Source organism: Hippocampus guttulatus, chromosome 7, assembly GCF_054856545.1.
Source record: "Hippocampus guttulatus isolate MCC_2025c chromosome 7, RoL_Hgut_1.0, whole genome shotgun sequence".
NCBI classification, from domain to species: domain Eukaryota; kingdom Metazoa; phylum Chordata; class Actinopteri; order Syngnathiformes; family Syngnathidae; genus Hippocampus; species Hippocampus guttulatus.
In genome coordinates this window covers 7,132,837-7,157,500 of record NC_141267.1, presented here as the reverse complement: position 1 = coordinate 7,157,500, position 24,664 = coordinate 7,132,837, and the positions used below count along the sequence as shown (strand labels likewise).

Sequence of the window (24,664 nt, the reverse complement as noted above, 5' to 3'; positions counted from 1 at the left end):
TCAATATATTCAAACAGATTTCAAGATTGTAAAAACTATTGGAACATTTTTTTGTGATATTGTTCATGTTAAAATCAAATCAAATCAAACTGCAATTTTAAAACTGGCAGCCCTGCAAAAATACATGGTGACAAGAGCAGTTCTCCCAAATGGCTGTGTGCATCCAAGCATGTTCGCGCGTGCATCCATGTGCTTGTGAACTAAGCACCCAAAAAACAAAGAAAAAAATGACTTCTCTAATCTTTATAGGTGGGCTTAATTGGACCCTTTCTAAGCTTTTGAAAGCATGATTGTAACCGTTAATGCTTCAGTACTTGTTGCACATCATGTTATTCTCTAACAAAGAACCGAGTGGTCAAATTAACAACAGGTCTTTTTTAATAATTATTATTTTTTTAAATTTCCCCATACATTCATTTATGTCCTTCTGTGAAGCAGAGGTTGGTTGTACCCAAAGATCTGGTTGATACATGGATCAAACACCGGTGCTGAATTTTGCTGATATAGCTCTTTGATAACCTTGAAGAGTTGGAGGTGCCTTCAAAAGTTCAAAGTAAAATTAAGGGTACCTGTAAAGGTTATACTGCATAGTAGCTCATGCATTTTCGATTCTACTGGAAATTTCACAAAAATATTTAGTTTGTAATGTCTATACTGTGAGTAATGCATATTTTGTAGACACACACACAGACGCACACACACAGACACACAGACACACACACACACACACACGTTTTTCACCTACAGTACATGTACATTTCACAGGGCTGACACACTGTGTCACCTCTGACTGCTTTCTTGTCTTTGAAAGGAAGAATTTATGGTAGAACTGTTGCATTTGAACTTGCTGCATTCAACAAGTCAATGTGATGAAGGGGTGGGTGAGTGGCAAAGAATTGGCCACCCTTTTACGGTTACTACACGCATCACGTATGGTCATTTATGATTACCGTATTTTATGTCACTTGAATAACAGTAACTATTAAAAAAAACTTTCCCCCAACACAGACTCTCCACCCCTCAAAGACAATGTAAGTTATGTAACGTTGAATAAAAGAAAAATAAAGACATTTGTCATGGAGCAGATCCATAAAATGTTCATTGACTTGGCTGCATCAGTGTGCACATCCCTTGACGCAGCTTTTGTTTTCATGACACTATTCAGTCTTACTGGGCAGAAAAGCAATATATCTTGACTTGACAATGGCGCTCATTAAAAGGGCTACAAATATGTGAAATCGAGATGACATCAGCCTCTTGAAATTTTAGATTTGAATGACTTTAATCTTGTTGATTGAAATTGATGTTTTGTCATGGTGGTCTACTGGTTAGCGTGTCGCCCTCACAGTGCAGACATGCAGGGTTCGATTTCGGCTGTGGCCTTCCTGTGTGGAGTTTGCATGTTCTCCCCGTCCCTATGTGGGTTTTCACCGGGTACTCCGGTTTCCTCCCACATTCCAAAATCTTGCATGACAGGTTAATGGAACACTCTAAATTGTCTCTAGGTGTGACTTTGAGCGCGAATGGTTGTATGTCTGTTGTGTGTGCCCTGCGATTGACTGATAACCAGTTCAGGGTTTCCACTGCCAACTATCTGCAGACAGCTGGAATTAGCGACCTTTGTGAGAATTAGCGGATCAGAAAATGAATGGATGGATGGATGGATGGGATGTTGTCAGGCTGAAAAATTAAGTTCTTCAGCACAAAGTAGAGGAACTCCTCTCTTCCTGTCTGTTGGCTATACTATGTGACACACAACACAATAACATAAAACTTCACTTGTTTTTTTACAGGGCTCGTTTGCTCAACGAAATCTTAGGAATGGCATTCACTTCGGTCATCCTGTTGCATCATCTGCAATGTTTGTGAGATTTCCCATGAGCTTATGTCCTTGAATGACATCAACAAACCACATCTCTTGTTTTGACTGCAAAGGCTCCAGGCTTGGATGACATAACCAACTGATGTGGTGGTCATCAAAAGAACCATAGACTTACTACAGCTATCCATTTTCTATAGTGTTTGTCCTTTTTCAAACATAGATGCCTCCCTGCGAGACAGTCAGTGTGCCACATTTAAAAGGAATGAGAGGAGCTGCCTCCGCGGTGAATGCAGTCAGCTGTGTTCACGCCCACAACAACGCAAACTGACCTTTTTTAATGTGCCAGCTTGCTTGCGTCTGTGAAATTACCAACACCCGGTCCACCCCACCTCCACACAGATTTGCGACTTGTGCCAAACTTGCGCCAGTCTTAAAAATGCGGCAAAAACTCTATGACCTTCACAGATGTGAAAAGTGTGTACCAAAACACCTGCAAGTCAAACTGTTTAGACTTTACACACATTGAAGAAACCTTTTACAAGCCCCAATTCCAAAGAAGTTGGGATGTAATGTAAAATGTAAATACAAACAGAATCTAAATATTTGCTCATTCTTTTCAACCTCTATTCAATAAATGACAAAAATACAAGATATTAAATGTTCAAAATGCTGAATGTTGTTGTTGTTGTTTTTGCCAATATTCTCCTACTTTGAAATTAATTGCAGCAATTCACATTCCGAAAACGCTGGGACAGGGGCAACAACAGACTGGGAAAGTTGAGGAATGTTTAAAAAAACAGGAATGCTCCTGTTTGGAGCATTCAACAGGTGAACAGTTTAATTGGAAACAGGTGAGTCAAGTGTCGTAATTGGGTATAAAAGGAACATCCCTGAACAGCTCAGTCATTCACAAGCAAGGGAGGAAGAGGGTCGCCGCTTTGTGACCAAATACCTGAGGAACATTCTTAAACGGGTCACACTCACAAAGAACAGTCATATGCATTTCGGAAATATACCGGTACTTGTTTTAATGCAGTTGAAGTTTCGTGTGAAGCTAATTGTGAGGTGCATATCTTCAAGAATGTAAAATAATTAGATAAATGTTCATCCTCAGATAAAAGACTCTGCCATTGGATGTACCGGTATTCGAATGCAATAAACTATTCGACCTTCTTTCTCCTTGCCCGTTCCACGTTTAGTGTGAGCACAACCGTTATGTCATTCACTGATGACAGCTGCTGGTCTGGCTTCTAGAGTGACGTACACAGTCAGTCTTTTTTCATCAAGCTACTTTAAAACAAAAACAAAACGGAACATACTACTCTTCAAAATAAAATAATTTTGTGTGTCATTTCTGCACCGTTGTTGCTTCTTTGGTTTGACATTGATAGACATTTTTGAAGCAACCAAACTCGTCACACACTGTACTTAAATAAAAGACAGGGAAAAGCAGAAGTACTTCTTCAACTCCTGCACTGACAGAGTCTAAAAGGCACATCAGGTCAAGAGTAATTCCCACATCTGCAATAACAAATTTGCTGGATTGACGATTAATTTTCGCCACTGTCAGGAGGTCAGTATATGTTTTTAGAAATCTATACTATTGGTTAGTCCCCATATGAGTCTGTTTTTCTGTTTCAACATTTATGTCTTATTCTCTTCTTCTTCTATTCTGTTCTACTCTATTTCTTCCTTTTTTCTTCTTTTTTTTAAAAATTATTGAACAATCTCAAATGCTGAAAATGGGTTGCTCTTTTTGAAGATACAACTTTAATTGTGCAACAAACATGCTGTTTTTGGTTTAAAAAAAGTGATGGTTTTGAAGGTGTGTGGATTCTCGTAGCAGTGTTATGTAAGTAATAATAATGATATTAAGACACCGATCGACAATACAATAATCTCTCATAATATAACAAAGTTGGAAACATCACTGTCATTGAATCTTTGCTTTACATTTTGAAATTATCACATGAAATTTTAGGAAATGACAATGTTCCATCACTGCTACAACCCCGACAACTTTTTCTTGTAATTCTTTTCCTGGACAAAAATACGTAGGAAAGATAATTATTAGACATTAATTATTGATTGTTAAAATTAATTAATTTTTATAGGAACAAAGCCTCGACATGACAAGTACAAGTACGTATTTCATGGGGACTTTATTTAATAACATACTGGTAGGAAAGTATGAACAACAGTAAAATAAAACAGGGCGTTGTGTGTAAAGAAAACGTAACGTAGAATACCGTGTAATCTAAGTACATTCACCAGATTACAATGCCATGTACAGTATTACTTTCAAAATCCGTTTTATTTTCTAATATCAACCGGAAGTTCAGGTGTAGCATTATAGCTAACTTCAGGAAGCTCGATGGTTCTGGGCTGACAGAGAAGGAGTCAAGTCCCTTCAGCTCGACTCAGTCAGCCGCCGGCGCCTCCTTCGCTCTGAGACCGTGCACAGACAGCAGGCAGGCGCAGCGGAAACTTGTGCCGAGGACAAGGAGAGGTAAGGTCGCCGAGTTCAGGTACTCTTCCTGATGCAATGCTTGACTCAAAACCCGCTCAACTGACACGCTTTTTTGAGGAGCATCCGCCTGATTTCTTGGGTTGCCTAACAATGTTCTGCATATTGATTTAGCTGTGATACATGAAACTGTCATTTAGCAGAGTGGCTATGATATATTCAATTCGTGTCTTGTTCTGAAAAAGGGAATGGCTTGGTATCTCCTCGTTGCCGAATGACAACAGTCAGTGTCTGTGTGTGTGTGTGTGTGTGTGTGTGTGTGTGTGTGTGTGTGTGTGTGTGTGTGTGTGTGTGTGTGCTTGAGAGAGAGAGAGAGAGAGAGATGGGGGACAGAAGAGGTGACCAACAGCTGACAATTAGGGACACGTGAAGGGGCAACCAGGGTGGGCAGGGAGTTGGAGCTAAATGATTTTGGTTGATTGATTAAAATTGATGTTAGCAAATGAATTATGTGTCTTAAATGATGTGGATCCTTATCTGCACGCAGTATCTTAATTATGTGGATGCAATATTTGCACATATTGTGTTATGCAAATATCATGTTTGATCAGATGATCAAGTACAGTGATGAAGTGGGTCATGGGCCTCACAGTTCTGGTGATGGGGGTTCAAATCTGGGCTTCCTGTGTGGAATTTGCATGTTCGCATTCACATCCCCAAAACATGTACGTTTGTTTCATTGAAAACTCTATTTTGTCCATTTGTGCGAATGTGTGCATAAATGGCTGTTTAGCTGGATAATATGTGCTCTGCGATTGACTGGCGTCCGGTCTAGGGTGTACCCTGCCTCTCATTCAAAGTCAGCTCCTCACACCCACACCCGTAATGAGAATAATCTGTCTTGAAAATGGATGGACTTTGTCTTGTTGAATGGTGGACACACACATTTTCCCCGCAGAAATGCCAGTGCTCTCCACCAGAGGACACTGACAAGCACTTTCCAGGTCAAGGTTTGCAAACTACTGCGGTCTATTGTAGTCGATTCTGTCCTCCAATACCCTTGGTTCTTTGTGGATGCAACTTAGATGGCAGCATTAAAGAAGATTCACGTTGATGATTTGAATAACATTTGATGGAGAATATGAGCTTCTGCTGTGAGTGCAAAGCCGTAGCCTGACTCAGTCAATGTCGAGTCAGCAGCACTCTCTCTCTCTCCCTAAATATTGTTTCAGATTTACAAGGCCCATTTTCAGAGTGAGGGGTTCACGTCGGAGGTTCACGGGCCTGTTTATGTTCCCACTTTTCATTTGCACTGTTTATTTGGGGAAATGGAGAGAGGAATGCCTGCTCCTCTTTTCCTGTGTCTTTATACCAGACACAGAGTGAGAGTTTAGTCTGAGATAGAGACCCTCTGCTTTGCATTATGTCCATCAGCTGTTCAGAGGTTTCATGTGGAGATCCCTTAGAATATCTGTCTGTTTTTTCAAGACAGCTATGAGGGAATAATTGCTGCTGAAGCGGTCTGAAACGCTGCATCTGACTTGTGACATTCTTACGGGCCATTTGATCCGACAGCCTCAAGGTCTTTTTAGAAGAAGGGAAGCCGCACCGCCTTTTCAACGCAATAATAAACTGAATCTGAAGCAGATTCACGGGCTACACACTGATCAAAGTGTGGACTCTCTGCTTGCGTGTGTGTGTGTGTGTGTGTGTGTGAGAGAGAGCGAGAGAGAGAGAGGTGAGCGGGTGCTTGACTTGAAGTGAGACCGAGGGACACTTAGCATCTGTTTGCGCCACACAAACTTTACTGAGTCGGTCATATGGTTTAGATTAGTGAGCTAGTTTTGGGATAGATGCACACTATCTGGCAGCTGTTAAAGACAAGGACAGCATAGTTAACTTAATTTTTTTCATGAACTATAAACTCACTGTACAGCCCATCTCCCACTTAGTGCTGCACTGGCTCCCTAAAAAAAGATTTGTCAAATGGCCGCTGCGCCGGCTAGCATCATTACATTGCGAATTTGGTCCAGCCTTTAATTCCCACCCAACTATCCTGAGTGGTCCAACTTTTCTCCCTCTCGTTATAACAACGACCCCTTTCTTCTCTCCTTCTTCTTTCCCCCTTTTTTCTTTTTTTTGCAAAATGTGATTGCTCTGAAAACTGTGTGGCCTGTCTGCAACTCGGTCCAATTTTTCTCTTGTCTTGCTTGCTACAGTCTATTCCAAGACTCATCAAATGTCTTTATCCAAGCAAGGGGCATGCACTCGCTTAGCCTTGTGATCAACTTATTTCTTTTGCCTCAGAGGGTCCGCGCAAGACATCGCCACCATATGCAAGAAGTCTTTTTATGACTTGATCTCTCACTGAGGGAGAGTTAATGAAATAGTGCATGCATGTTGTTGTGTGTCCGCCGATTGTTTGAAGAAGCCTGACATGAAAGGCAACTGCATTGGGGAGGTCTAGTTTCCCCCTCTCGGTCTGAAAAAAAAAAAAAACAAGATGAGAGTTGAAGTAATGAAAAGCACTTGATATCAAGCTGCAAGTTTAATAAACCCCTCCATAAATCGAGAGTTGGAGCAGAGGTAATGAAACGTAGTGGACTTGGGCCTGTTCAGGAAATGGCTGGGAGAAAGCCTGAGGGAGGGGAAGAGAGAGACTTTCACTTGTTCCACAAAGTGGAGAAGGCAAGCAGTAACAGTACAAAGAGTGCTCAGTGTTTTACTGAAGCGCTCCTTTACCGTACCATCCCACTGCTGCTTAAAATGTACCATAAGACAATAATGTACACGCTGCCATTCCTTCATGCTGCATTCAGCCAGGGAACACTGAATGACTCGCTCAGCCCGCCCTGAGCAGCTCGCACTCTGCAGTCTCTCTTCCATTCCCCGGGGCTTTACATCCCCCACCCGCCCTTCCCTCCCACCCACTCTTTTTCACGAGGAAACTTGCTCCCCTGCTCTCGTCACCAAAAGGTTTCCCATCTGCTTCCGATTACCTTTGGCTGCAGTTGGTGAGCTGCCAGCCATCTGGGCCCGTGTGGCGTCTCCGTTTGCTCTTCTCTTCCCCAGACGGCTTTGAGGGAAGAAGGAAAGGGAGGGAGGGGCAGACTTTTCGAGCAGTGAGAAGTGTAGGAGTTTAGCTGACACTGCAATGTCGAGTCGGAAAAATGAGAGTCCAGTCAAAGAAAGGGATCCCTATGAAAATGAGACTCCTGATCCTGGTTCTTATCTGACTTGTTTTCCCGTATTCTTGTAACTGGCTGAAGATACGAGCGATAATGTATGTATTTATTTATTTATTATGAATCACTTTCATAGTAGAAGAAAACAACATGGAAATGAGAGTTCAATTATCTCACAGATCCGTGGATTTCTGCATATTTTTGGTTGAAATCAATCCGGTTGTTTAAAAAAAAAACAAAAAAAGATCACAATAATGCCCAGAGTGGATCAGATCATTTGAAACCTGACCTTGCATAAAACGACACAGCCATGACTACATGCTGGACGAGTGGGTTTTAACCTTGTTAGAGGTACCGAACCCAACCAGTTAATATGCACATTCACCGAACCCTTCATTAGTGAAAAAAAAAAATGTGTGTGTGTGTGTATGTATATATATATATATATTTAACAAATTCAAGATATAAATAAAACACATTTATTAAAAACAGAAAAAAGTAAATAAAATTTCAAGAGCTAAGTATACTTTTTTTTTAAGTTGTATGATGTACTATCACGACAGTCGCCTTTGACTACTAGCCAAACTAAATTTTCCACAGCACTGATTGGAGAAGCAATGTGATAAGATAAGATAAGATAAGATAAGAAAACCTTTATTAGTCTCGCAATGGAGAAATTCCCAATTCACAGCAGCAAAGTTACGAAAGGGAAAGAAGTAGAACAACAAAATATAGGAGCTCCTGGAAAGGCAGCCACTCTCGCGGCAAGGTCTCTGCAGCCAGTGATGGCCAAGTGGGCGGGTCATCACTATAATCGACATTTTGAGTCACGTGTGTCTTACCCTCCATGGCATCGGCTCCGTCGAACCCCTGAGTCCGATTCACTGAACCCCTAGGGTTTGATCGAACCCAGGTTAAGAACCACTGTGCTAGACAATGCCTAAGTCTAGTTGCTATTCCTGAAAGGGAGCTCTGTGGCCCTTCATATCCTGCAATTGAAAGTATCCGAGCTGTACATCATTATAATCACCCATGTGACATTTATACATGCACCATTGCTTTTCATCTTTAACTTCCTGCTATATATATTTAAAGCCACTGTGGATTCCATAATCAACGGGGTATAACTCAGATCGGACCATCATCGACTGTGAACTGTTTGTTGTCATCACAGGAAGAGGCTGTGGAAATAGGCTTTCTTCCATTCTAATCTTTTATATATTGTATGCCAAATTTGATTGTAATGCAATGCATATGACAGGTCTGAACGATTTTAGGAAATTATATTGTTCTTCTCTCTCCTTTTTTCATTTGAATTGTGCATTTTCATGTCAATAGCTTTTATGTTCAGGTAATTACCGGTAAATCACTTCAAGAAATAAAAAGGATACGGTCCATTAGCAAAGAGAAGTTATTTAAAAATATATATAGTGAGAGTAATTTTGAGAACCTATTGTGTAGATCTCAGGAGCTGATTGGTTACTGCAACGGTAGGGAACTCCTCTTCTTTGTGTCACGTTACGCACGAAGCAGGAAAAGGGAACTGCTTCGTACGTAACAGAGAAAACAAGAATAAGTGGATCCCCGAAAGAGCAGACACCGACAAGGACTTCGTCAAAACAAAAATATTTATTACAAACAAAACCCCGCCAAATAAACAACAGAAAGCGCTGGTAAAAACGAGAACCAGGAAATAAGGAAACGCGACAACAGAAAACGCTTGCAAAAAACGGCAAGGAAAATATGTTAAAACAAGTACTAGTTCACGTACGCTAATATAATGATTCCCTTGGGACGCTGAAAATATAACCAACAGCAAATGGTATTTTTATAAGTTCAATAAACAAACAAATTTATCAGTCAGTTCAGTCTGTTAAGTGGGTTGGCTGCAGGGATCTTGAAGGTCCAGCAGGTGGCAGTGGTCAGCGACACAGTATCAGCACAGTATCAACACAGTGTGTCAGTGTGTCGACACGCCTCATGAGGCCTCATGGACCCATCACTAATATTTACAATCATCGGCAACAGCAGTGGCACGGCATGCAATACTCCGGCAATGAGTCGACCGCCGGAGCGCCTAGATATAGCAGGTGCAATCACCGACAAATAGGCAGGAGGTGTGCAGGCGGCAAAAATGAACGTCTGCCACCTGCTGGCGAATACGGAACATGACACTTTGAGAGCATATCTTGCCTGTTTTAGATCTCTCTCTGCTTCAGCACACCTGATTCAAACGATCAGCTCATCAGCAAGCTCTGTAGAAGCCTGAAACAATCATGATCAATTAAATCAGGTGTGTAGGCGTAGGAAGAGATGTAAAACAGGCAGGATAAGGCTCTCGAGGAACCGACGTTCCCCACCCTTGGGTTAGTGGGACCTGTCCACAAGTAGCATGCTGCTTCTCATTGGTGAGCTTCAAATTCTGGAAGCAAAGGAAACATTTAAAAAAGGAACACAATCACTAAATTGCCTTGGGTGAGATCACGTTTTTGATCCCAAAAAAGCCCGAGCATATGATCAAAATTGAGTTCCGATGAGGAAACATTTGAGTGAGAGTCGTATGACGTGGGCTATTTATGATTAGAAGGACCTTGGTTTGATTTTGCTGAAACTGTATCTTACACTCCTGTCTGTGTTCTTTCATCCATTTTCTTTTTGGAATGCTTTGGACATTTTGAAAGCTATCAGATCGGCTACATTTTGGTCTGCCGTGACCTTGCTTTTGTAGTTTCAAAATTATACAGGAATTGTTGTTTTGTTCGCCATGTGTTGGCTGGTATGTAAGGTCCGCTGTATATCGAGTGATGCAGCAGAACATGACTAAACTGTCATGCGTGGGTGCAGTCAGAGAATGGCGTGGCATTTCAGTATTAAAATGTATCTTCCTTCTCTTTGTCGCATGCCACTTCTTCCTTGACAATCGCACCATGTGTTTTTGGTTGAATAAAAAATGGTATCGTATATTGGATGTGGAGATTCTAAACACGATACAGGGTTAAGGTTTTTCCGTTGTAGCGCATCAGTAGATTTAAGGCGCTCAAATGCAATGTGACGGGGCCTTACTTTTTTTTTTTTTTTTCAGAATTTTAGCAAGACTGCACAGTTAATATTAAACCTTTTGTAGAGGCGTGGTATATTGGTGAAGGAAGAACTCATAAAGTGAAAAAATATATTTTTAAAAATGAAATTTACGTCATCTTCCTGGAGCTAGTCTGCTTACTCACAACACATGAGCAAACGAACATACGTCTAACACGGTGCTCCACGAATCTTTGTTCACTTTGGTAAGAATTCAGACTCTGTGGTGGTATGCACTCTTCTGAATGCTAATCAAGTTAGCATTGTGGTTGATGAATAGTAACTCTTATCTTATCGGCTCCCTTAACGTTTCCGCTGAGTCTCAAATGGACTCGACTGTAGTAGCAGTTGACTTGCCAGAATGTTAGCCGATTAGAAGCTGCACAGTCAAGCGTTCAGCCTGCAACTCACTCGGCCATGCAACCAACAGCACAGCCAGCCAGCATAGCGGTGATGGCAACCTGCTGCTCCTCTCAAATTGGCTCATTTTACCCCTAGATCTCTGACATAATACCCACCTAAGTCCCTGTTTGGGCATTAAGCACAGCTTTTTACAGCGTCAATGCTTTCTTTGTGTTTGAACTCTTTCCGGTGGGCAGGCAGCTTAAAGACTGAGGCCCAGGGGGCCTCAAGTTTGAACTTGCCGTTGTCTTTGACCATCAGAGTGAAAGATAGGGTGTTTGGCCTTTGCCAAAGCAAGGATTGATTAGCTTTGAGACGTGCAATACTCGGAGCTCAAGACCCTGACCCTTCTGGGTTTACATATTGTAAAACAGCTTTATTTCTCACATAGCCTGCATTTGCCTCGTTTCATCTCTTTCTTTAAATTCGCTCATGTTGTTAAACTTTCCCTTTGCAGGGCAGCGACGAAGAATTTGCTCAGACAGTTGCCTTCAAACTGGTTTCTTCGTGGGTCTGTCGGTTCACATCTGGAGACCTCCTCCTGGATCCATCATTACTTGCTGAGAGAGACGCTCGAGAGAAGCTGCCATGTCTGACTCCACACCTCCTCAGGCCATGGCTAATCAAACTCTTGAGCTGTCCCACTGCTAGGCGAGGGGGCGCCAGAGAGGGCAGGAGACATGTTGGGACCGAAGCCCGGGAATCACTGCACTGAATTCTGTTACTATAGCTACTTCTGTAGTGATCATGGAAATGCTATGGAGGACTGCACTGATCTGCACTGTCGTTGTCATCATGGGTGCCGCAGAGGTCGCAGGAGGTCGCAGAGATGAGTTTGCACAATCACAAGGTGAGAGGAGACGGTTACGATTTAGCAGCTATCTGTAAACCCAAACATTAATCCTGCCAGGGAAGTTACATCCAGTAGTATCATCCACAGTACCTGTGCCCATTCATATTAGAACAAAGCTAAACAAACAAAAAAAAACCCTTGCAAAATATTAAGTGGACAAAACTTAATTTTGAAAAAGAAAAAACAAACAAGCAAACATAAAAAAAAGCGATTGCTTATGCAATCTCCTAATCATGGATTTGGAAAGTGACATTGTAAAGTTAAACTCAGAAAGTCATCCATACATCTGTAATCATTCATTCTGAATCATTTTTAGACACGACAGTTGTGTTGTACATAATACTGTATTGTGCACCTGATGGAATTCAGCTTTCTAAAGGTAAAAATATGTAATGAGATATCCATCCATCCATTTCCTGTATTGTTTTTCCTCAGTAGAGTTGCGGGTGTGTTGTAACCCATCCCAACTGACTTTGGGCGAGAGGCGGGGTGCACCCTGGAATGATTGCTCGAGGGTGATATGGGAGTATCCATCCCACTTCCACAGAAAAATATCCCGTCTCATCCCAGTGCCGGACCATAAAAAAAACGGTCCTGTCCAACTTCTGATGAAAACAACTCCTACTTCCGTCCTGCTCCCATTTTGGAGATACACAAAAAATGGCTGTGCATCTGTCCAAGTGTTTTTCTTGTTGTTTTACTAGATAATGCCACTCCCGACTGCTCCCGTGACCTTTTTATCCTATCCTGTCCCAATCCAGTGTTTTAAGGTGAAGGGATTCCCAGAAAAAATGTCAACCTCGAATTGTCGCCAGGCAATCGCAGGGCACTTTATATGATATAAACAAACAAAATGTTTTATTAATAATGTTGAATTATTTTGTGGTCTGGACACCTTGTCAAAATGCTTGATATTGTGATGGGGGTCTCACCACCTTTAAAGTTCATATGGTTGATGGCTCATGCACACCAAAGATCGACATCACTTGAATTCCCCCCCCCCCCCCCCACCCCCTGCATTTCCTGGCTCCAGCCCACCCTCCTCACAAATCTAACATTTGTTGCACAGACGCGTGGCTGCCCACCTCACATTTCGTGAAACAGATCCACGTCTCTCAGTGTCCCCCATCCCCCACATACACTTGAGTCTCGAATTACCAAAATCCCCCAAAGGGAAAGAGTGTACATGTCTAGTCACCCTGAACAAGGATGTAATTGTATATTTCCTAAACATGACATCTGACCCCATCACAGCCAGTTGTCTAAAACGTTTGCTATGCTGCTTTTTTTTTAGGAACAACACTTTTCAAGCTGTAGTTTTTCTTTTGCAGGACGTTTCGGTTTGAGGTCACGTATTTAGTATTTCTCAATGCAATAAACACTATCAGCTTAGAAGGAATACTAAATTATTTATCCTGGGACAAAAATGTAATCATCTGCAAACTCACTGTACAGGCTCGTTGCAATTTACATATAAATAGAGAGCCGTTTGCTAACATGCACCGAGTAAACTTCTGAAATTCACTTGGGATCCGTTTACAGAAAGTTTGTGGTGGCCGCAGAAGCCTCGTTTCAGGCCACTGTGGAGAGAATAGGATGGTCGTGAGACAAAGCAGGTGGATGGGATGGACAAACTTGACCATCTGCGATTGCTGTGGTTGCCCGGTGAGATTTGTTATTGCCATGTCAGTCAAGGTGCGTTTGAGAAACCGAGTCAGCTACATTACGACGGAACCTAATCGAGTGTATCAAAACTTGGAGATGGTTTATCGTGCACTGGGAAGCTTATATATGTTACTGGCATCCCACACTTGCCGCCTAAAACTCTTTAAAGCGAAGTCATGCGTTTTATTTACCTACAATGCCCACTGTGGGTACCGTTGTAGAACGATTGTCGAGAGAGCGAGAGAGAGAGAGAACACTGCAATGAATATGTAAATACCAGGCTGTCTTGCATGTTTTGGATTTTTTTGGCCTAAAACGGTCATTGAAGTTGGAAAAACATACTAAAATGTATGGCAACACTACTATTGCAACAAATCAAACAAGTTCTTTTCAGTTATATTTTTGAGTTTGTGTTCAATAATTGGCAGAATTGTTCTGTAAACTCTTATTTCTTTGTTGTGAAATGCACAAAAGCCAATTTTCATAACGGCAAAACTAAAAATATTTTGAATTGCCCAACTTGAAATGTTATGAGTCTTTAGATGTCACATTTTATTTATTATTTTTTCCGCTACTTTATCATGAAGTATGCCTAGTCATATTTGAAAACCACTCCACTGTAAAAAACACAACTTGTATTTTTGGGGGCTAAAACAGTATATCAAGTATGTTAAAATATGAATTATTGACGTTTATGGCAACAGTGTTAGCACAACATAGCAAGTGAGTTTTTTGCTACAGAATATTTTCCAGATTTTTTTAAAATTATTATTATTTTTCACTTAAGTCAGGTGATAATACAATGGACAATTAATTCTGTAAACTCGTTATTCATTCTTGAGAATGGGGCAAAGCCAATTGTCATATTCGCAAAGCTTTAAATATTTTTGGGGAATTGGCCAATTTAATAGTGGATTGACGTTGATTTCACAGAAATTTCACTTAACTTTTATTTTTTTACAGTGTAGTTTTATTATCTATTTATGTTACAAGAAGTAAATCTGTATGAGAAAATGAAAGCCCGTTAAAGGCCGGGTACCAGTGATGTTTTTATCTGTGGTAGCTTGAAGTCACATTGCATAGTGTACATAATATTAAAAACACACATACATAAATGGGGTCTGCTTTTCAGTGACTCGCAGAAAATTATGATGATGCAATTTGGCTTGCCCAATGAAAACATATATCGGTTAACCAAGTTCCTCTTCTCACGAGAGAAACACACTGACTGTGCACAAGAGGCATTTTTGGAGGGCCCATTCTCCAACCGTTGCAACCAGAATAGAAAAGGGCACTGAAACAGTTTGATACTAAACGATGTACAAATAGGATTGCCTGGAAATAAGAACAAATCTCATTACAGATAATGACTAACATGCTGCATTTCAAACAATAATGATTCGTTACAGTGTTCTGGTATTCCATTGTCATCCTTTGTATGAGTGCTATCTTTTTACAAATATTCCGCTCCCACGACTTTGAAAGTCTGTTAGTGTAATGTAATATGCAGAAAACTCCCTCCACTCTTATTGGAGTTTGAAGTATATCACTGTAGATTACTGCTCTTGTGACTATTGTTTCAAAAAGAGGCTTTTTGCTCTGAGCGTCTGTTGACCTCATGCCCCGTGTGGAGGGAGGACCATTTTCCATCCAGAGTATTTCCTTCCACTGCTGATAAGCGAAACAAGGGTGATGCCCTGCTCGTAGATGTTTGGGAGCATTTATGAGATGGCCTAAATTTAGCATGTTCACACATTTCTATTCTCATGAGTCATGATGTATGACAAGATGAAATCTGCGCTAAAAAGCATTGTAGTACATCAACTTTGTCAGATAGAAATAGATGCACAACTCATATTTTGAGGTTCACATCTTAATCATTCAATCGGAGGTGGGGTGAGAGCCAAAGGTTCCCTCTGATCATCTGCGTATAGTGCAGGGGTGTCAAACTCATTTCACATTGTGGGCCACATACAGCCTCGGTAGTGGGCCGGACCATTAAAATTATACCATACTCTGCTATAAATAACCAAAATAATGTCTTTCCTTTGTTTTGGTCAAAAGAAGCACAAGAACATGAGGAAAATGTTGAAATTTAATAAACAGATCTTTTCATGAAGCTCCTTAGATTTCCTTAGACAAATGTGCAATTTACTTTTATCATTCACATATATGCATTGCAACTGATCCCACTGATTGCACAAAGGCACACAACTTTAACAAGTAATTGGTATTGAAAAATATAGTAATGCACGTTTAAGATTAAACGAGATTTATAAAGAAAGGAATTTTTAAACCATTTACACGAGCATATGAAATCTAAATGTAATCCCTGCCTACACCTTACAAACTAAGGAGAGTGCTATTAAATGTGTAAAGAATAAAGTATCCACATGTCCTTGATAGCGTCTGCTGTGTTGGGTCTCAGTAACAGACTGAGGCTGCTGTTGTCTTCTCTGATCAAAACAATGTTGTCTTTTACTCTGATCAAAGCAGTGTATCCCCCTAGCGGAGATTCCATGAATTGTACCTTATTAAAAATATTCCTTCCATGTCTTTTATGCATTTTTTTTCACTTTTATATTATCCTGCGGGCCTGATCAAACCTCCTTGCGGGCCGGTTCCGATCCGCATGCCGTATGTTTGACACCACTGGTATAGTGGATGCAGAAAGGGAATTACATGCTATTAAAATGACTTTTTAAAAAATCTTCTCAAAGAAAAATTACAAAATAATTTCAAAACCTTTTTTCTACAATCAGTAGAATTAAATAAGACTCATCTTTTTTTCGGTGATTTCGATAATGAAAAGTAAAAAAAAAAAAAAGGGTTTCTAGGTCTGAAAAGGCTCGTGCAAAAGCAAAACTTCTCCAGAAAACATCATAGAACGTGTTTAAAACAGATGTCACTTTAAAAAAAAAAATTTTTTTTAGATGTGAAGTCAAGAGGTGTGTCTCCGCATGCCTTTTGAATCATCTGTAGTCAATCGATATATAAACACGAGAACTGTCATCACCATCTAACCATGCATGTAAATGTCTCCCCTCTAATTGATTGAATGTGGTTAAGACACGGTGTTGTTGTTCCGTTAAAATACCCAAACATCACTGCACTGCAACATGTGTTTCATATTTATTGATGTGACTTGAAGCAACTCTAAAAGCAGCACCAACACAATCATTACCCATTTAATCACTTTATTTTTTACTTCCAGCGGTATTTCATGAGGATCTTTTTGAAATAACGTGAATTGAATTAAATTAATGTGTGTAGGTGGCTTTCATTGTTGCCTTGTTTGTGAGTGACGAATACGTTTTGTAGTTTGTGAGGTCTCATGACCTGTCATCTGTGGAGGGTAACAATACTGACAACTAATTAACATCCTGTCATTTATTGTCAGAATTGTCAGGAGAATAGCACCTGTCTCATTGTTTGTGAGAAAAGGAAATGCTTATTTTTTATGAGAAATTCTTGAACAGTGCGGCAGCTGCTGCTCTCCGGAGGCCATACGTTGGATGAAATTAACACTGACTATTTGGTGGTCTGTATTTTTATTTTTTTTTTACTGTAAATCTCTTCCACCAGACCCTGGTTCAGATTGGGACAGACTGAAGCACTGTATATAGTTTGAGGGTAATCATGAGACATCCCTCTGCATCTTGCGGAAGACGTAGCCAGAGTGAAAGTGCTAGCAACAATCTAAAAATAGTTACCCAAACATTGTTTCTTTGGCCGCTTGAATCAGTTTCTCTAAGAAATATTAAAACTATCCATTTTCTATATGCTAATCCTGCTATTGCGGATCTTGACCCTATCCCGGCCAAAAGGTGGACTACACCTTGGACTGGTCGTCAATCAGTCGCAGGACACATATTGAGACAGACCATGATTCATTCTCACGTAGTGGCTGTGTGGAAACTGTACCCTGTTTACCTGCACTGAAATCAGGCAAATGTAGCAATACACCACCTGTGACTCAATATTAAAAGTAATGCGTGATGAATCTGAAGCCTTTTTGAACAAATTTTTGTTTTATGCCTTCATTTTGTTTCCTTCCATAGCTACCTTCCTGTCCAGTCTTGGCCACTATGAGATTGCAATTCCAGTGCGCGTAGGACCCAATGGAGAAACACTGCACACAAAAGCCTCTCATTACCACAGAAGAAGACGCAGTACAGAAGAAACAACATCGATTGACACCTCTGTATAATTGCCTTTTAAATTGCGTTATCATAAAGTAGTTATAAAATGTTGCTCTATGTTCAACTCTAACTTTCGTCCATCTCTCAGCTCTACTATCAGCTATCTACGTCACGCAACAACTTCATGCTGAACCTGACGCTGCAGGGAGGCCTGTTAGCCCACCAGTTTAGGGTGGAGTACTGGAAAAGAGGCAGATTAGCCTGGAGTCAGCCTTATTCTCCCCACTGCCATTATGTCGGACACCTCCAGGACCAGCCGCACTCCAGTAAAGTGGCCCTCAGCAACTGCAATGGCCTGGTAAGAGTGCAAATTCCAAGTTTATTTATTTATTTTTTCAATATCACCAATATACAAAGTGTGGTTGAAAATGAAAAAGCCAAATCATTGAGGCATAAACAAAAACAAAAAACAATAAGAAACCCTTTATTTGTCTCACAATGGAGAAATTCCCAATTTACAGCAGCAAAATTATGAAAGAGAGAAGTAGAAGAACAAAAGTGTATATATATATATATATATATATATATATATATATATCCCCCCCCCCATCCATCCATTTTCCAAACCGCTTTATCCTCACAAGGGTCGCGGGGGGTGCTGGAGCCTATACCAGCAGGCAGTAGGCGGGGGACACCCTGAACCGGTTGCCAGCCAATCGCAGGGCACACACAGACGAACAACCATCCACGTTCACACTCAGACCTCGGGACAATTTAGAGTGTTCAGTCAGCCTGCCGTGCATGTTTTTGGAATGTGGGAGGAAACCGGAGTACCTGGAGAAAACCCACGCAGGCCCGGGGAGAACATGCAAACTCCACACAGGGAGGCTGAAGCTGGAATCGAACTCGGTACCTCTGCACTGGGAAGTCGACGCGCTAACCATTGGACCACCGGGCCGCCCATATATATATATATATATATATATATATATATATGTATATAAGAATATTAAAAATGGGTGAGTGGGCGTGAGTCCAGGTTTTCAGGTCTGTATTCAATAGCCTGACAGCAGTCGGCAGGAACGAGCGGCGGTACCTCTCCTTCTTGCAGCGTGGGTGTATCAGTCTCTGGCTGAAGGAGCTGCCCAGTGCTGTCAGGGTGGGCTGGAGGGAATGGGAGGGTCTGTCCATCATAGCTTTTAGCTTGGCTAGCATCCTCCTATTGCCCACCTCCTCCAGAGTGTCCAGGGAGTAGCTCAAGACAGAGCTGGCCCTCCTGACCAGTCGGTCCAGTACCTCTCTGTCCCGGGCTGAGATGCTGCTTGACCAGCAGACTATGCCATAATGAATGGCTGAGGCCACCACAGAGTCATAGAAGGTCTTAAGGAGTGACCCCTGAACTCCAAAAGACCTCAGTTATCTGAGCAGGAATATCTGCCTCTTCCTGATCAGAGAGTCCATGTTGTTAGACCAATCTAGTTTATTGTTGAGAAGAACACCCAGGTCCTTGTAGGAGGTCACCCTCTCAATGTCCGTACCCTGGATGTTCATCGGTGCAGGTGAAGACAGTTTCCTGCAGAAATCCACAACCAACTCCTTAGTTTTCCTGGGGTTGATCTGGAGGTGGTTCTGCAGGCACCAGTCCACGAAGTCCTCCGTCAGTCCCCTGTACTCCTGATCATCTCTGTCCGTATATATAATTGGACTTTGAGTTGAAGGTACATGTTCAGGATATAAAATAATGGAAATGTAATTAATTCAACCTGTCGCCATCACGTATCCATTTTTAGCGTTTATCCTGTTGAGGCTCATGGGTGAGCTGGAGCCTACTCCAGATGACTTTGGGGGAGAGATGGTATAGATTGGTCACCAGACAATCGCATGGCACATATAGACTACCACCATCCACACTCTATTTCACACCGAAGGAATATTTTGAGTCTTCTGTGAACGTGACCTGCTCAATGCTTCTTGAACGTTGGAGGAAGCCGTAGTATGTAGAAAATCCACAAAGGCACAGAGACATCATGTAAATTTCCCAGATGAATTGATGGATTATTTACAGTATTTGCTTTTCTTGAACCGCATCCACAACCCTAACGAGGACAAGAGCGATAGAAAGTGGATGCCTTATTTTGATCAGATTTTAAAATGCCCTGTCTGCAGGCACATTTGAACACAACTCTCTAAAAGAGGCCTTCGCAGTATTGCACAGAAAGAACCAGGAGAACACAGAGCCAGCTGGATTTGAAGAAACCCTTCATACTTTGTCCCAAAGCTGAACCACAAAGTGGACTTCCAAAGGCTCTGAAATTTGCTGAAAATACCCAGCTTCTCATCACTACTGAACAGGCGTGTCTTAAGATTATTTTATGGCAGTTTTTAAAAATGTAGGAGATCATTAAGTCAACTTGCAGCAGTCAACAAGGCACCTCACCAAAGACATAAAGATGTGCCAAATGTGTTTTGAACACTCTGAAAGTTTAAACAACCATCCAAATCACCGTTACGTTTACTTATCTTTTTGTAAACTATGATTGCCATCTGAGCTGCCTCATACTTTCATGAAGTCCCCTCCAGACACCACAACAGAGGGCTGGCATACACTTAACATTTTGAAATTTGACGCTGATCATTTTATTTGTCCGAGCGCACTTTCCTACAGTCGTATCTCAGTGTAGCCGTGTATCCTCTCACCACACGCAGCAGGCCCCGCAATAACACTTGCATGCACAGCTGAAGATTAGATGTGTTCACCGAGCGTTAATAAAGCGCACACTTAATTACTTTGTTGGGCAGGCCAGCATGAACACATTCATCCAGCGAGCGGGTGGTATGTCCACGGGAGCATCACTAACTTTATTATGGGATTAGATGCTCTTTGATAGCTGCCGCGGTGGATGGAACGGAGAAGCTGGCTCTGAGTTGAGGCGGGCAGATCTAAACAGAATCAAAAGTGTTGTCACCCCGTGTGCGATGGGTTCATCTCGCTCTTCTCATGCATGCTTTCACATGGGTTTGTCTGAATGTGTTACATGTATCCCATTCATACTATATAACAAAGAGCCCGACCAAAGTGTATCGGAGATGGCAATTATGACTACATAGTAATAGATATACTGTCGTGTAATTATCTCGATGGCTTTTTCTCTTGTAAATTGGACAACAGCACAATCGCGGGCAGTTGACTTGCATGAAACCATGAAAAGCAAAGACTTTGTGTTCCCTCAAGTGATACGTAGAGACTGGCATGGTATCGAAATTTGCACTTGGCTTCACTGTGATTGTTGCATTCTATTGTTTTGTTTCTGCAGCAGGCGGTGATTGTTGCTGGGGGAGAAGAGTACCTGATTGAACCTCTTATTTCATCAGCAAACCAAACCAAACCGGAGAGAGGGGACCGGGCTGAGGGGCGCCCCCATGTGGTTTATAAGCGCTCATCGCTCCGCCATCAGTACAAGGGCCAGTCTTGTGGAGTCATTGGTAAGAATGGGAACAATTCTGGCCTATTTTAGAATTAGCGGTGAGGTCCGCAGTCAAACCACATGGCCGACTGCATTGTGAACTGCGGTGGTGTCTGAGTTCCCACTTGTGACCAAGTCTGTGTGACAGGGCGTTGCTGAGTAAATATATAATTCATTTTATGACAAAAGTTAAGTTAAAATAGCATCAGAGTTAGTCTTTATCCAGCCACTAGTCTTGGAATGGGGTTTTCAGAAATCCTTCTTGTGGCTTTGTTGAGAGAATATGCAGCATGTGGTATTATCATCAAAATGTGCATCCTATTCCTTAGATGAGAAGTCAATGAAGAGCTCATCATGGTGGCAGAGGACGCTGAAGACGCCTCCTCATCATGTCGGACGAGGCCAGTTGCCACTAAAGCGCTCGGTGAGCTGGGAGCGCTACGTGGAGACGCTGGTGGTGGCTGACAAGATGATGGTGGGCTACCATGGTCGCAAGGACATCGAGCAGTACATCCTGGCCCTCATGAATATTGTAAGTTTCACTACACACAAGATACATTTTTATAATGATGATGCGGGTAAAGTTGAACCTGCTGCTTTCCAGAATTTCGTACAGGATCGATAAAGTATCGACCGACCTATCTACTTACCCTACCTACAATGCATCTATACATTATCTGAACTGCTTATCCTCATTAGGGTCACAGCCGTGCCATCTTCAGGCACTTAGACCTTGGCCTTTTCTCAAATTCTAACTTTTTTTTTGCATCATGTCCCTGCTTTCATGTTTAAGATCACCAAACTAATATAAATATCGAAAATAACCCAGGTAAACAAAATTTAGTTTTTAAATGGTGATTTTATTTAACAAGGAGCAAAAACTATTCAAAACGATCTGTCCCTGCGTGAAAAATGTATTTGCCCCCCTTGTTAAATCATGAATTAACCAGTAGCGGATGGTGGTCTGTCAAGGAGGGGAAGCTCAATTTCGGCCTAACAAAGAGTGTCGCTCAGATGATTAGAAGTCTCCAGTTCAACTCAGAAAAGAATGAGAATTGAAAAATGCTCCCATGATGCCTACACCAAAAGATCAGTGATTGGCTCATTTCGCTGTCAATTAAAAAGAGATTCAGCCTCAGACAGATCATCCAATCATAATGCAGAAAGCTGAGTTTCTGCATGATGCCCACTATCCATCGACTCCCAGAGACGCTGAGCGTCCGGTGGGCGAGACAAAACCAGCATTTATCCAATGACTCGTCTCGTTTCAATGCCTTGGGACAACGGGCTCTGAACTCTCGAGACATCCAGCGTCTGCGCTGTAGACACTCAGCGTCCACACAGTTTAAAGCACAGTGAAGCTGCGGGAATGAATGAGAAGAGAGTCACGTCGTAACTAGTAATAAGAAGCTGATTCGGAAAAAAGTTGAGCCCGTTGTTGCGCATATTTAGTCAATGACATGTACACATAATTGTATGTACACGCATGTATTTGATCACTTAGTTTTTGACATTTTAGGGGAAGCTGAGCTTCCCTTGCAGTCTTAGAGCAATCGCCTCTAGAATTAACTGTGGCTAATCACATTTTTTTGGAAAGCTCAGTTCATTTTTACAACCGAGCCTGATTTCTTCCTTAACGGTTCACTTAATGAATTACTAAAATAAAAACTGGCTGACAAAATGGAGCCAACCAAATGCCATGATCCAACAAACATTTTTCGGTCTGGAAAGCATTACAACACCACGCTTTAGGACTACAGTCAACCACGGTAAGAGCCATTCTGCCCAATTGGAGAAAACATAGAAGAGTGGTGAACAGTCGGTCGACAGAAATGACACCAACAGTGGAGTACCGCCTCATCCAGGAGGTCGCAAAAAAAGAACCCTGGACCACATCTAAAAAAATGCTGGCCTACTTTGCATTAGAGAGGGTCAGGTGGTCATGACTCAACAGTAAAGAAGAGACTGGACAACAATGGACATTCATGGCAGAGTTCCAAGGCAAAAACACGGCTGACCAGAAAGAACATAAAAGCTCATCTTGATGAAAAAATAAAAAAGAATTCCCAAGGCCTTTGGGAGAACATTGCATGAACTGATGAGACAAAAGTTGGAACTTTTTGTAAGGTGTGTTCGTGTGTCTCATTTCATCTGGTATAAATGTAACACAGCATCATACTAACAGTGAAAGATGGTGGTGGTCGTTTGATGGTCTGGGGACATGTGCTGTGATTGATAGAACCTTGAATTTTGTTCTTTCCCAAAAATGTCAAAAGAAAAATGTTCGGCCATGTGTGACCTCAAACTGAAGCGCACTTGTGTTGTGCAGCAATTATCTAAAACACACCAGCAAGTAAACTTCTGAGTGGTTTAATAAAAAAAAGAAGGTTTTGGAGTTGCCTAGTAACAGTCTGGACTTGAATTCGATTGAAATACTGTTGCATGCCCTTAAAAAGACTGTTCATGCTTGAAAACTCTCTAGTGCTGCTGAATTAAAACAATTTTGCAAGGAATATTGGGTCAAAATATCACAACGGAGATGTGGAGGACTCATTGAAATAGATCGCTTGATTTCATTTGTTGCGTGGCCCAACCGGTTATTAGGTTACGGGGGCAAGTATTTTTTCACACAGGGCCAAATCGTTTTTAACATTTTTTTTCCCCTGAGTAAATATGATCACCATTTAAAATTTACATTTTAGAAAAAATGTGCTTGAACATTTAAGTGGTGAAACTGTGCAAGAATGGAAACATTTGAGAAGAAGGCAAATCCGTTTCACGGCACTGTTCCTAGCAGTAGAGTAGCCAATTGTAGCTCTCCACTCCATAAATATTTTGGACACTTCCATTCTTCCAACTCTGAGATCTTTTTGGGGAGACCTTGATTTGGGGTATGATTGAATGAGTTTGGTGTGGAAGCACTCTCGAGCCCTGACCACATCAAACCACGCCAAACGCATTTGAGATAAGCGAGAAAAGATTTTCAGTCTTCATTTTAGGCTTCTGACGTCAAAAATGCCCAACTGGATAAATGCACAAAAATACCCACAGACTCACTTCAACATCTTGTCGAAAGACTTCCCAGAAGAATGGGAAGCTGTTCTTGGCAAAACAACTCCAAATTTTAGCAAGTCAAGGCAATGCAAGTTTCTAGGCACAGCTCATTTTATACACGATGGCAATCAAATGTGTTTTACATAACCAAAAGAACAAAATAAGAAAACATCATAGAATATTTAAAACCACATAACCTGCAATTAAAATGATAAAATAATAAATGCAGAATAAATAATGCAAATAAAATTCATGATTGGGAGGAAGGTGTCCCATTGCTTTTGTCCATACAATATAATTTGACAATAAATAAAATGAAATGTTTGGTTTGAACATTTTAAACACACGGGTGCCCGAGTTGGTTGAAAACCTGGCTCTCCGTAAGATGCTATATGAAGAAAGCAAATATAAACTAAAATTAGCCTTGACGGTGGGAGGTCGAATACCATATTTTGTCAGCTGCACCGTTTTGTCCCACTGGGAATCACTCACCACCAACTTCCTCACTTCCACCAATACACACACATTTGGA

At 41.4% G+C, this 24,664-nt stretch overlaps 1 protein-coding gene across 1 annotated transcript in view; it reads left to right on the top strand.

Moving 5' to 3' along the window:
• The first annotated feature begins 4,201 nt into the window (after positions 1-4,201).
• The window catches only part of adamts10 (ADAM metallopeptidase with thrombospondin type 1 motif, 10), a 49,178-nt gene continuing 28,715 nt past the window's right edge, over positions 4,202-24,664 (top strand). The window contains exons 1-6 of the mRNA XM_086115179.1: positions 4,202-4,331; positions 11,412-11,804; positions 17,534-17,676; positions 17,763-17,972; positions 20,929-21,097; positions 21,408-21,610. Of these exons, the coding sequence (XP_085971305.1) occupies positions 11,702-11,804; positions 17,534-17,676; positions 17,763-17,972; positions 20,929-21,097; positions 21,408-21,610 (828 nt within the window). The 5' untranslated portion in view covers positions 4,202-4,331; positions 11,412-11,701. The remainder of the gene's footprint in view (positions 4,332-11,411; positions 11,805-17,533; positions 17,677-17,762; positions 17,973-20,928; positions 21,098-21,407; positions 21,611-24,664) is intronic.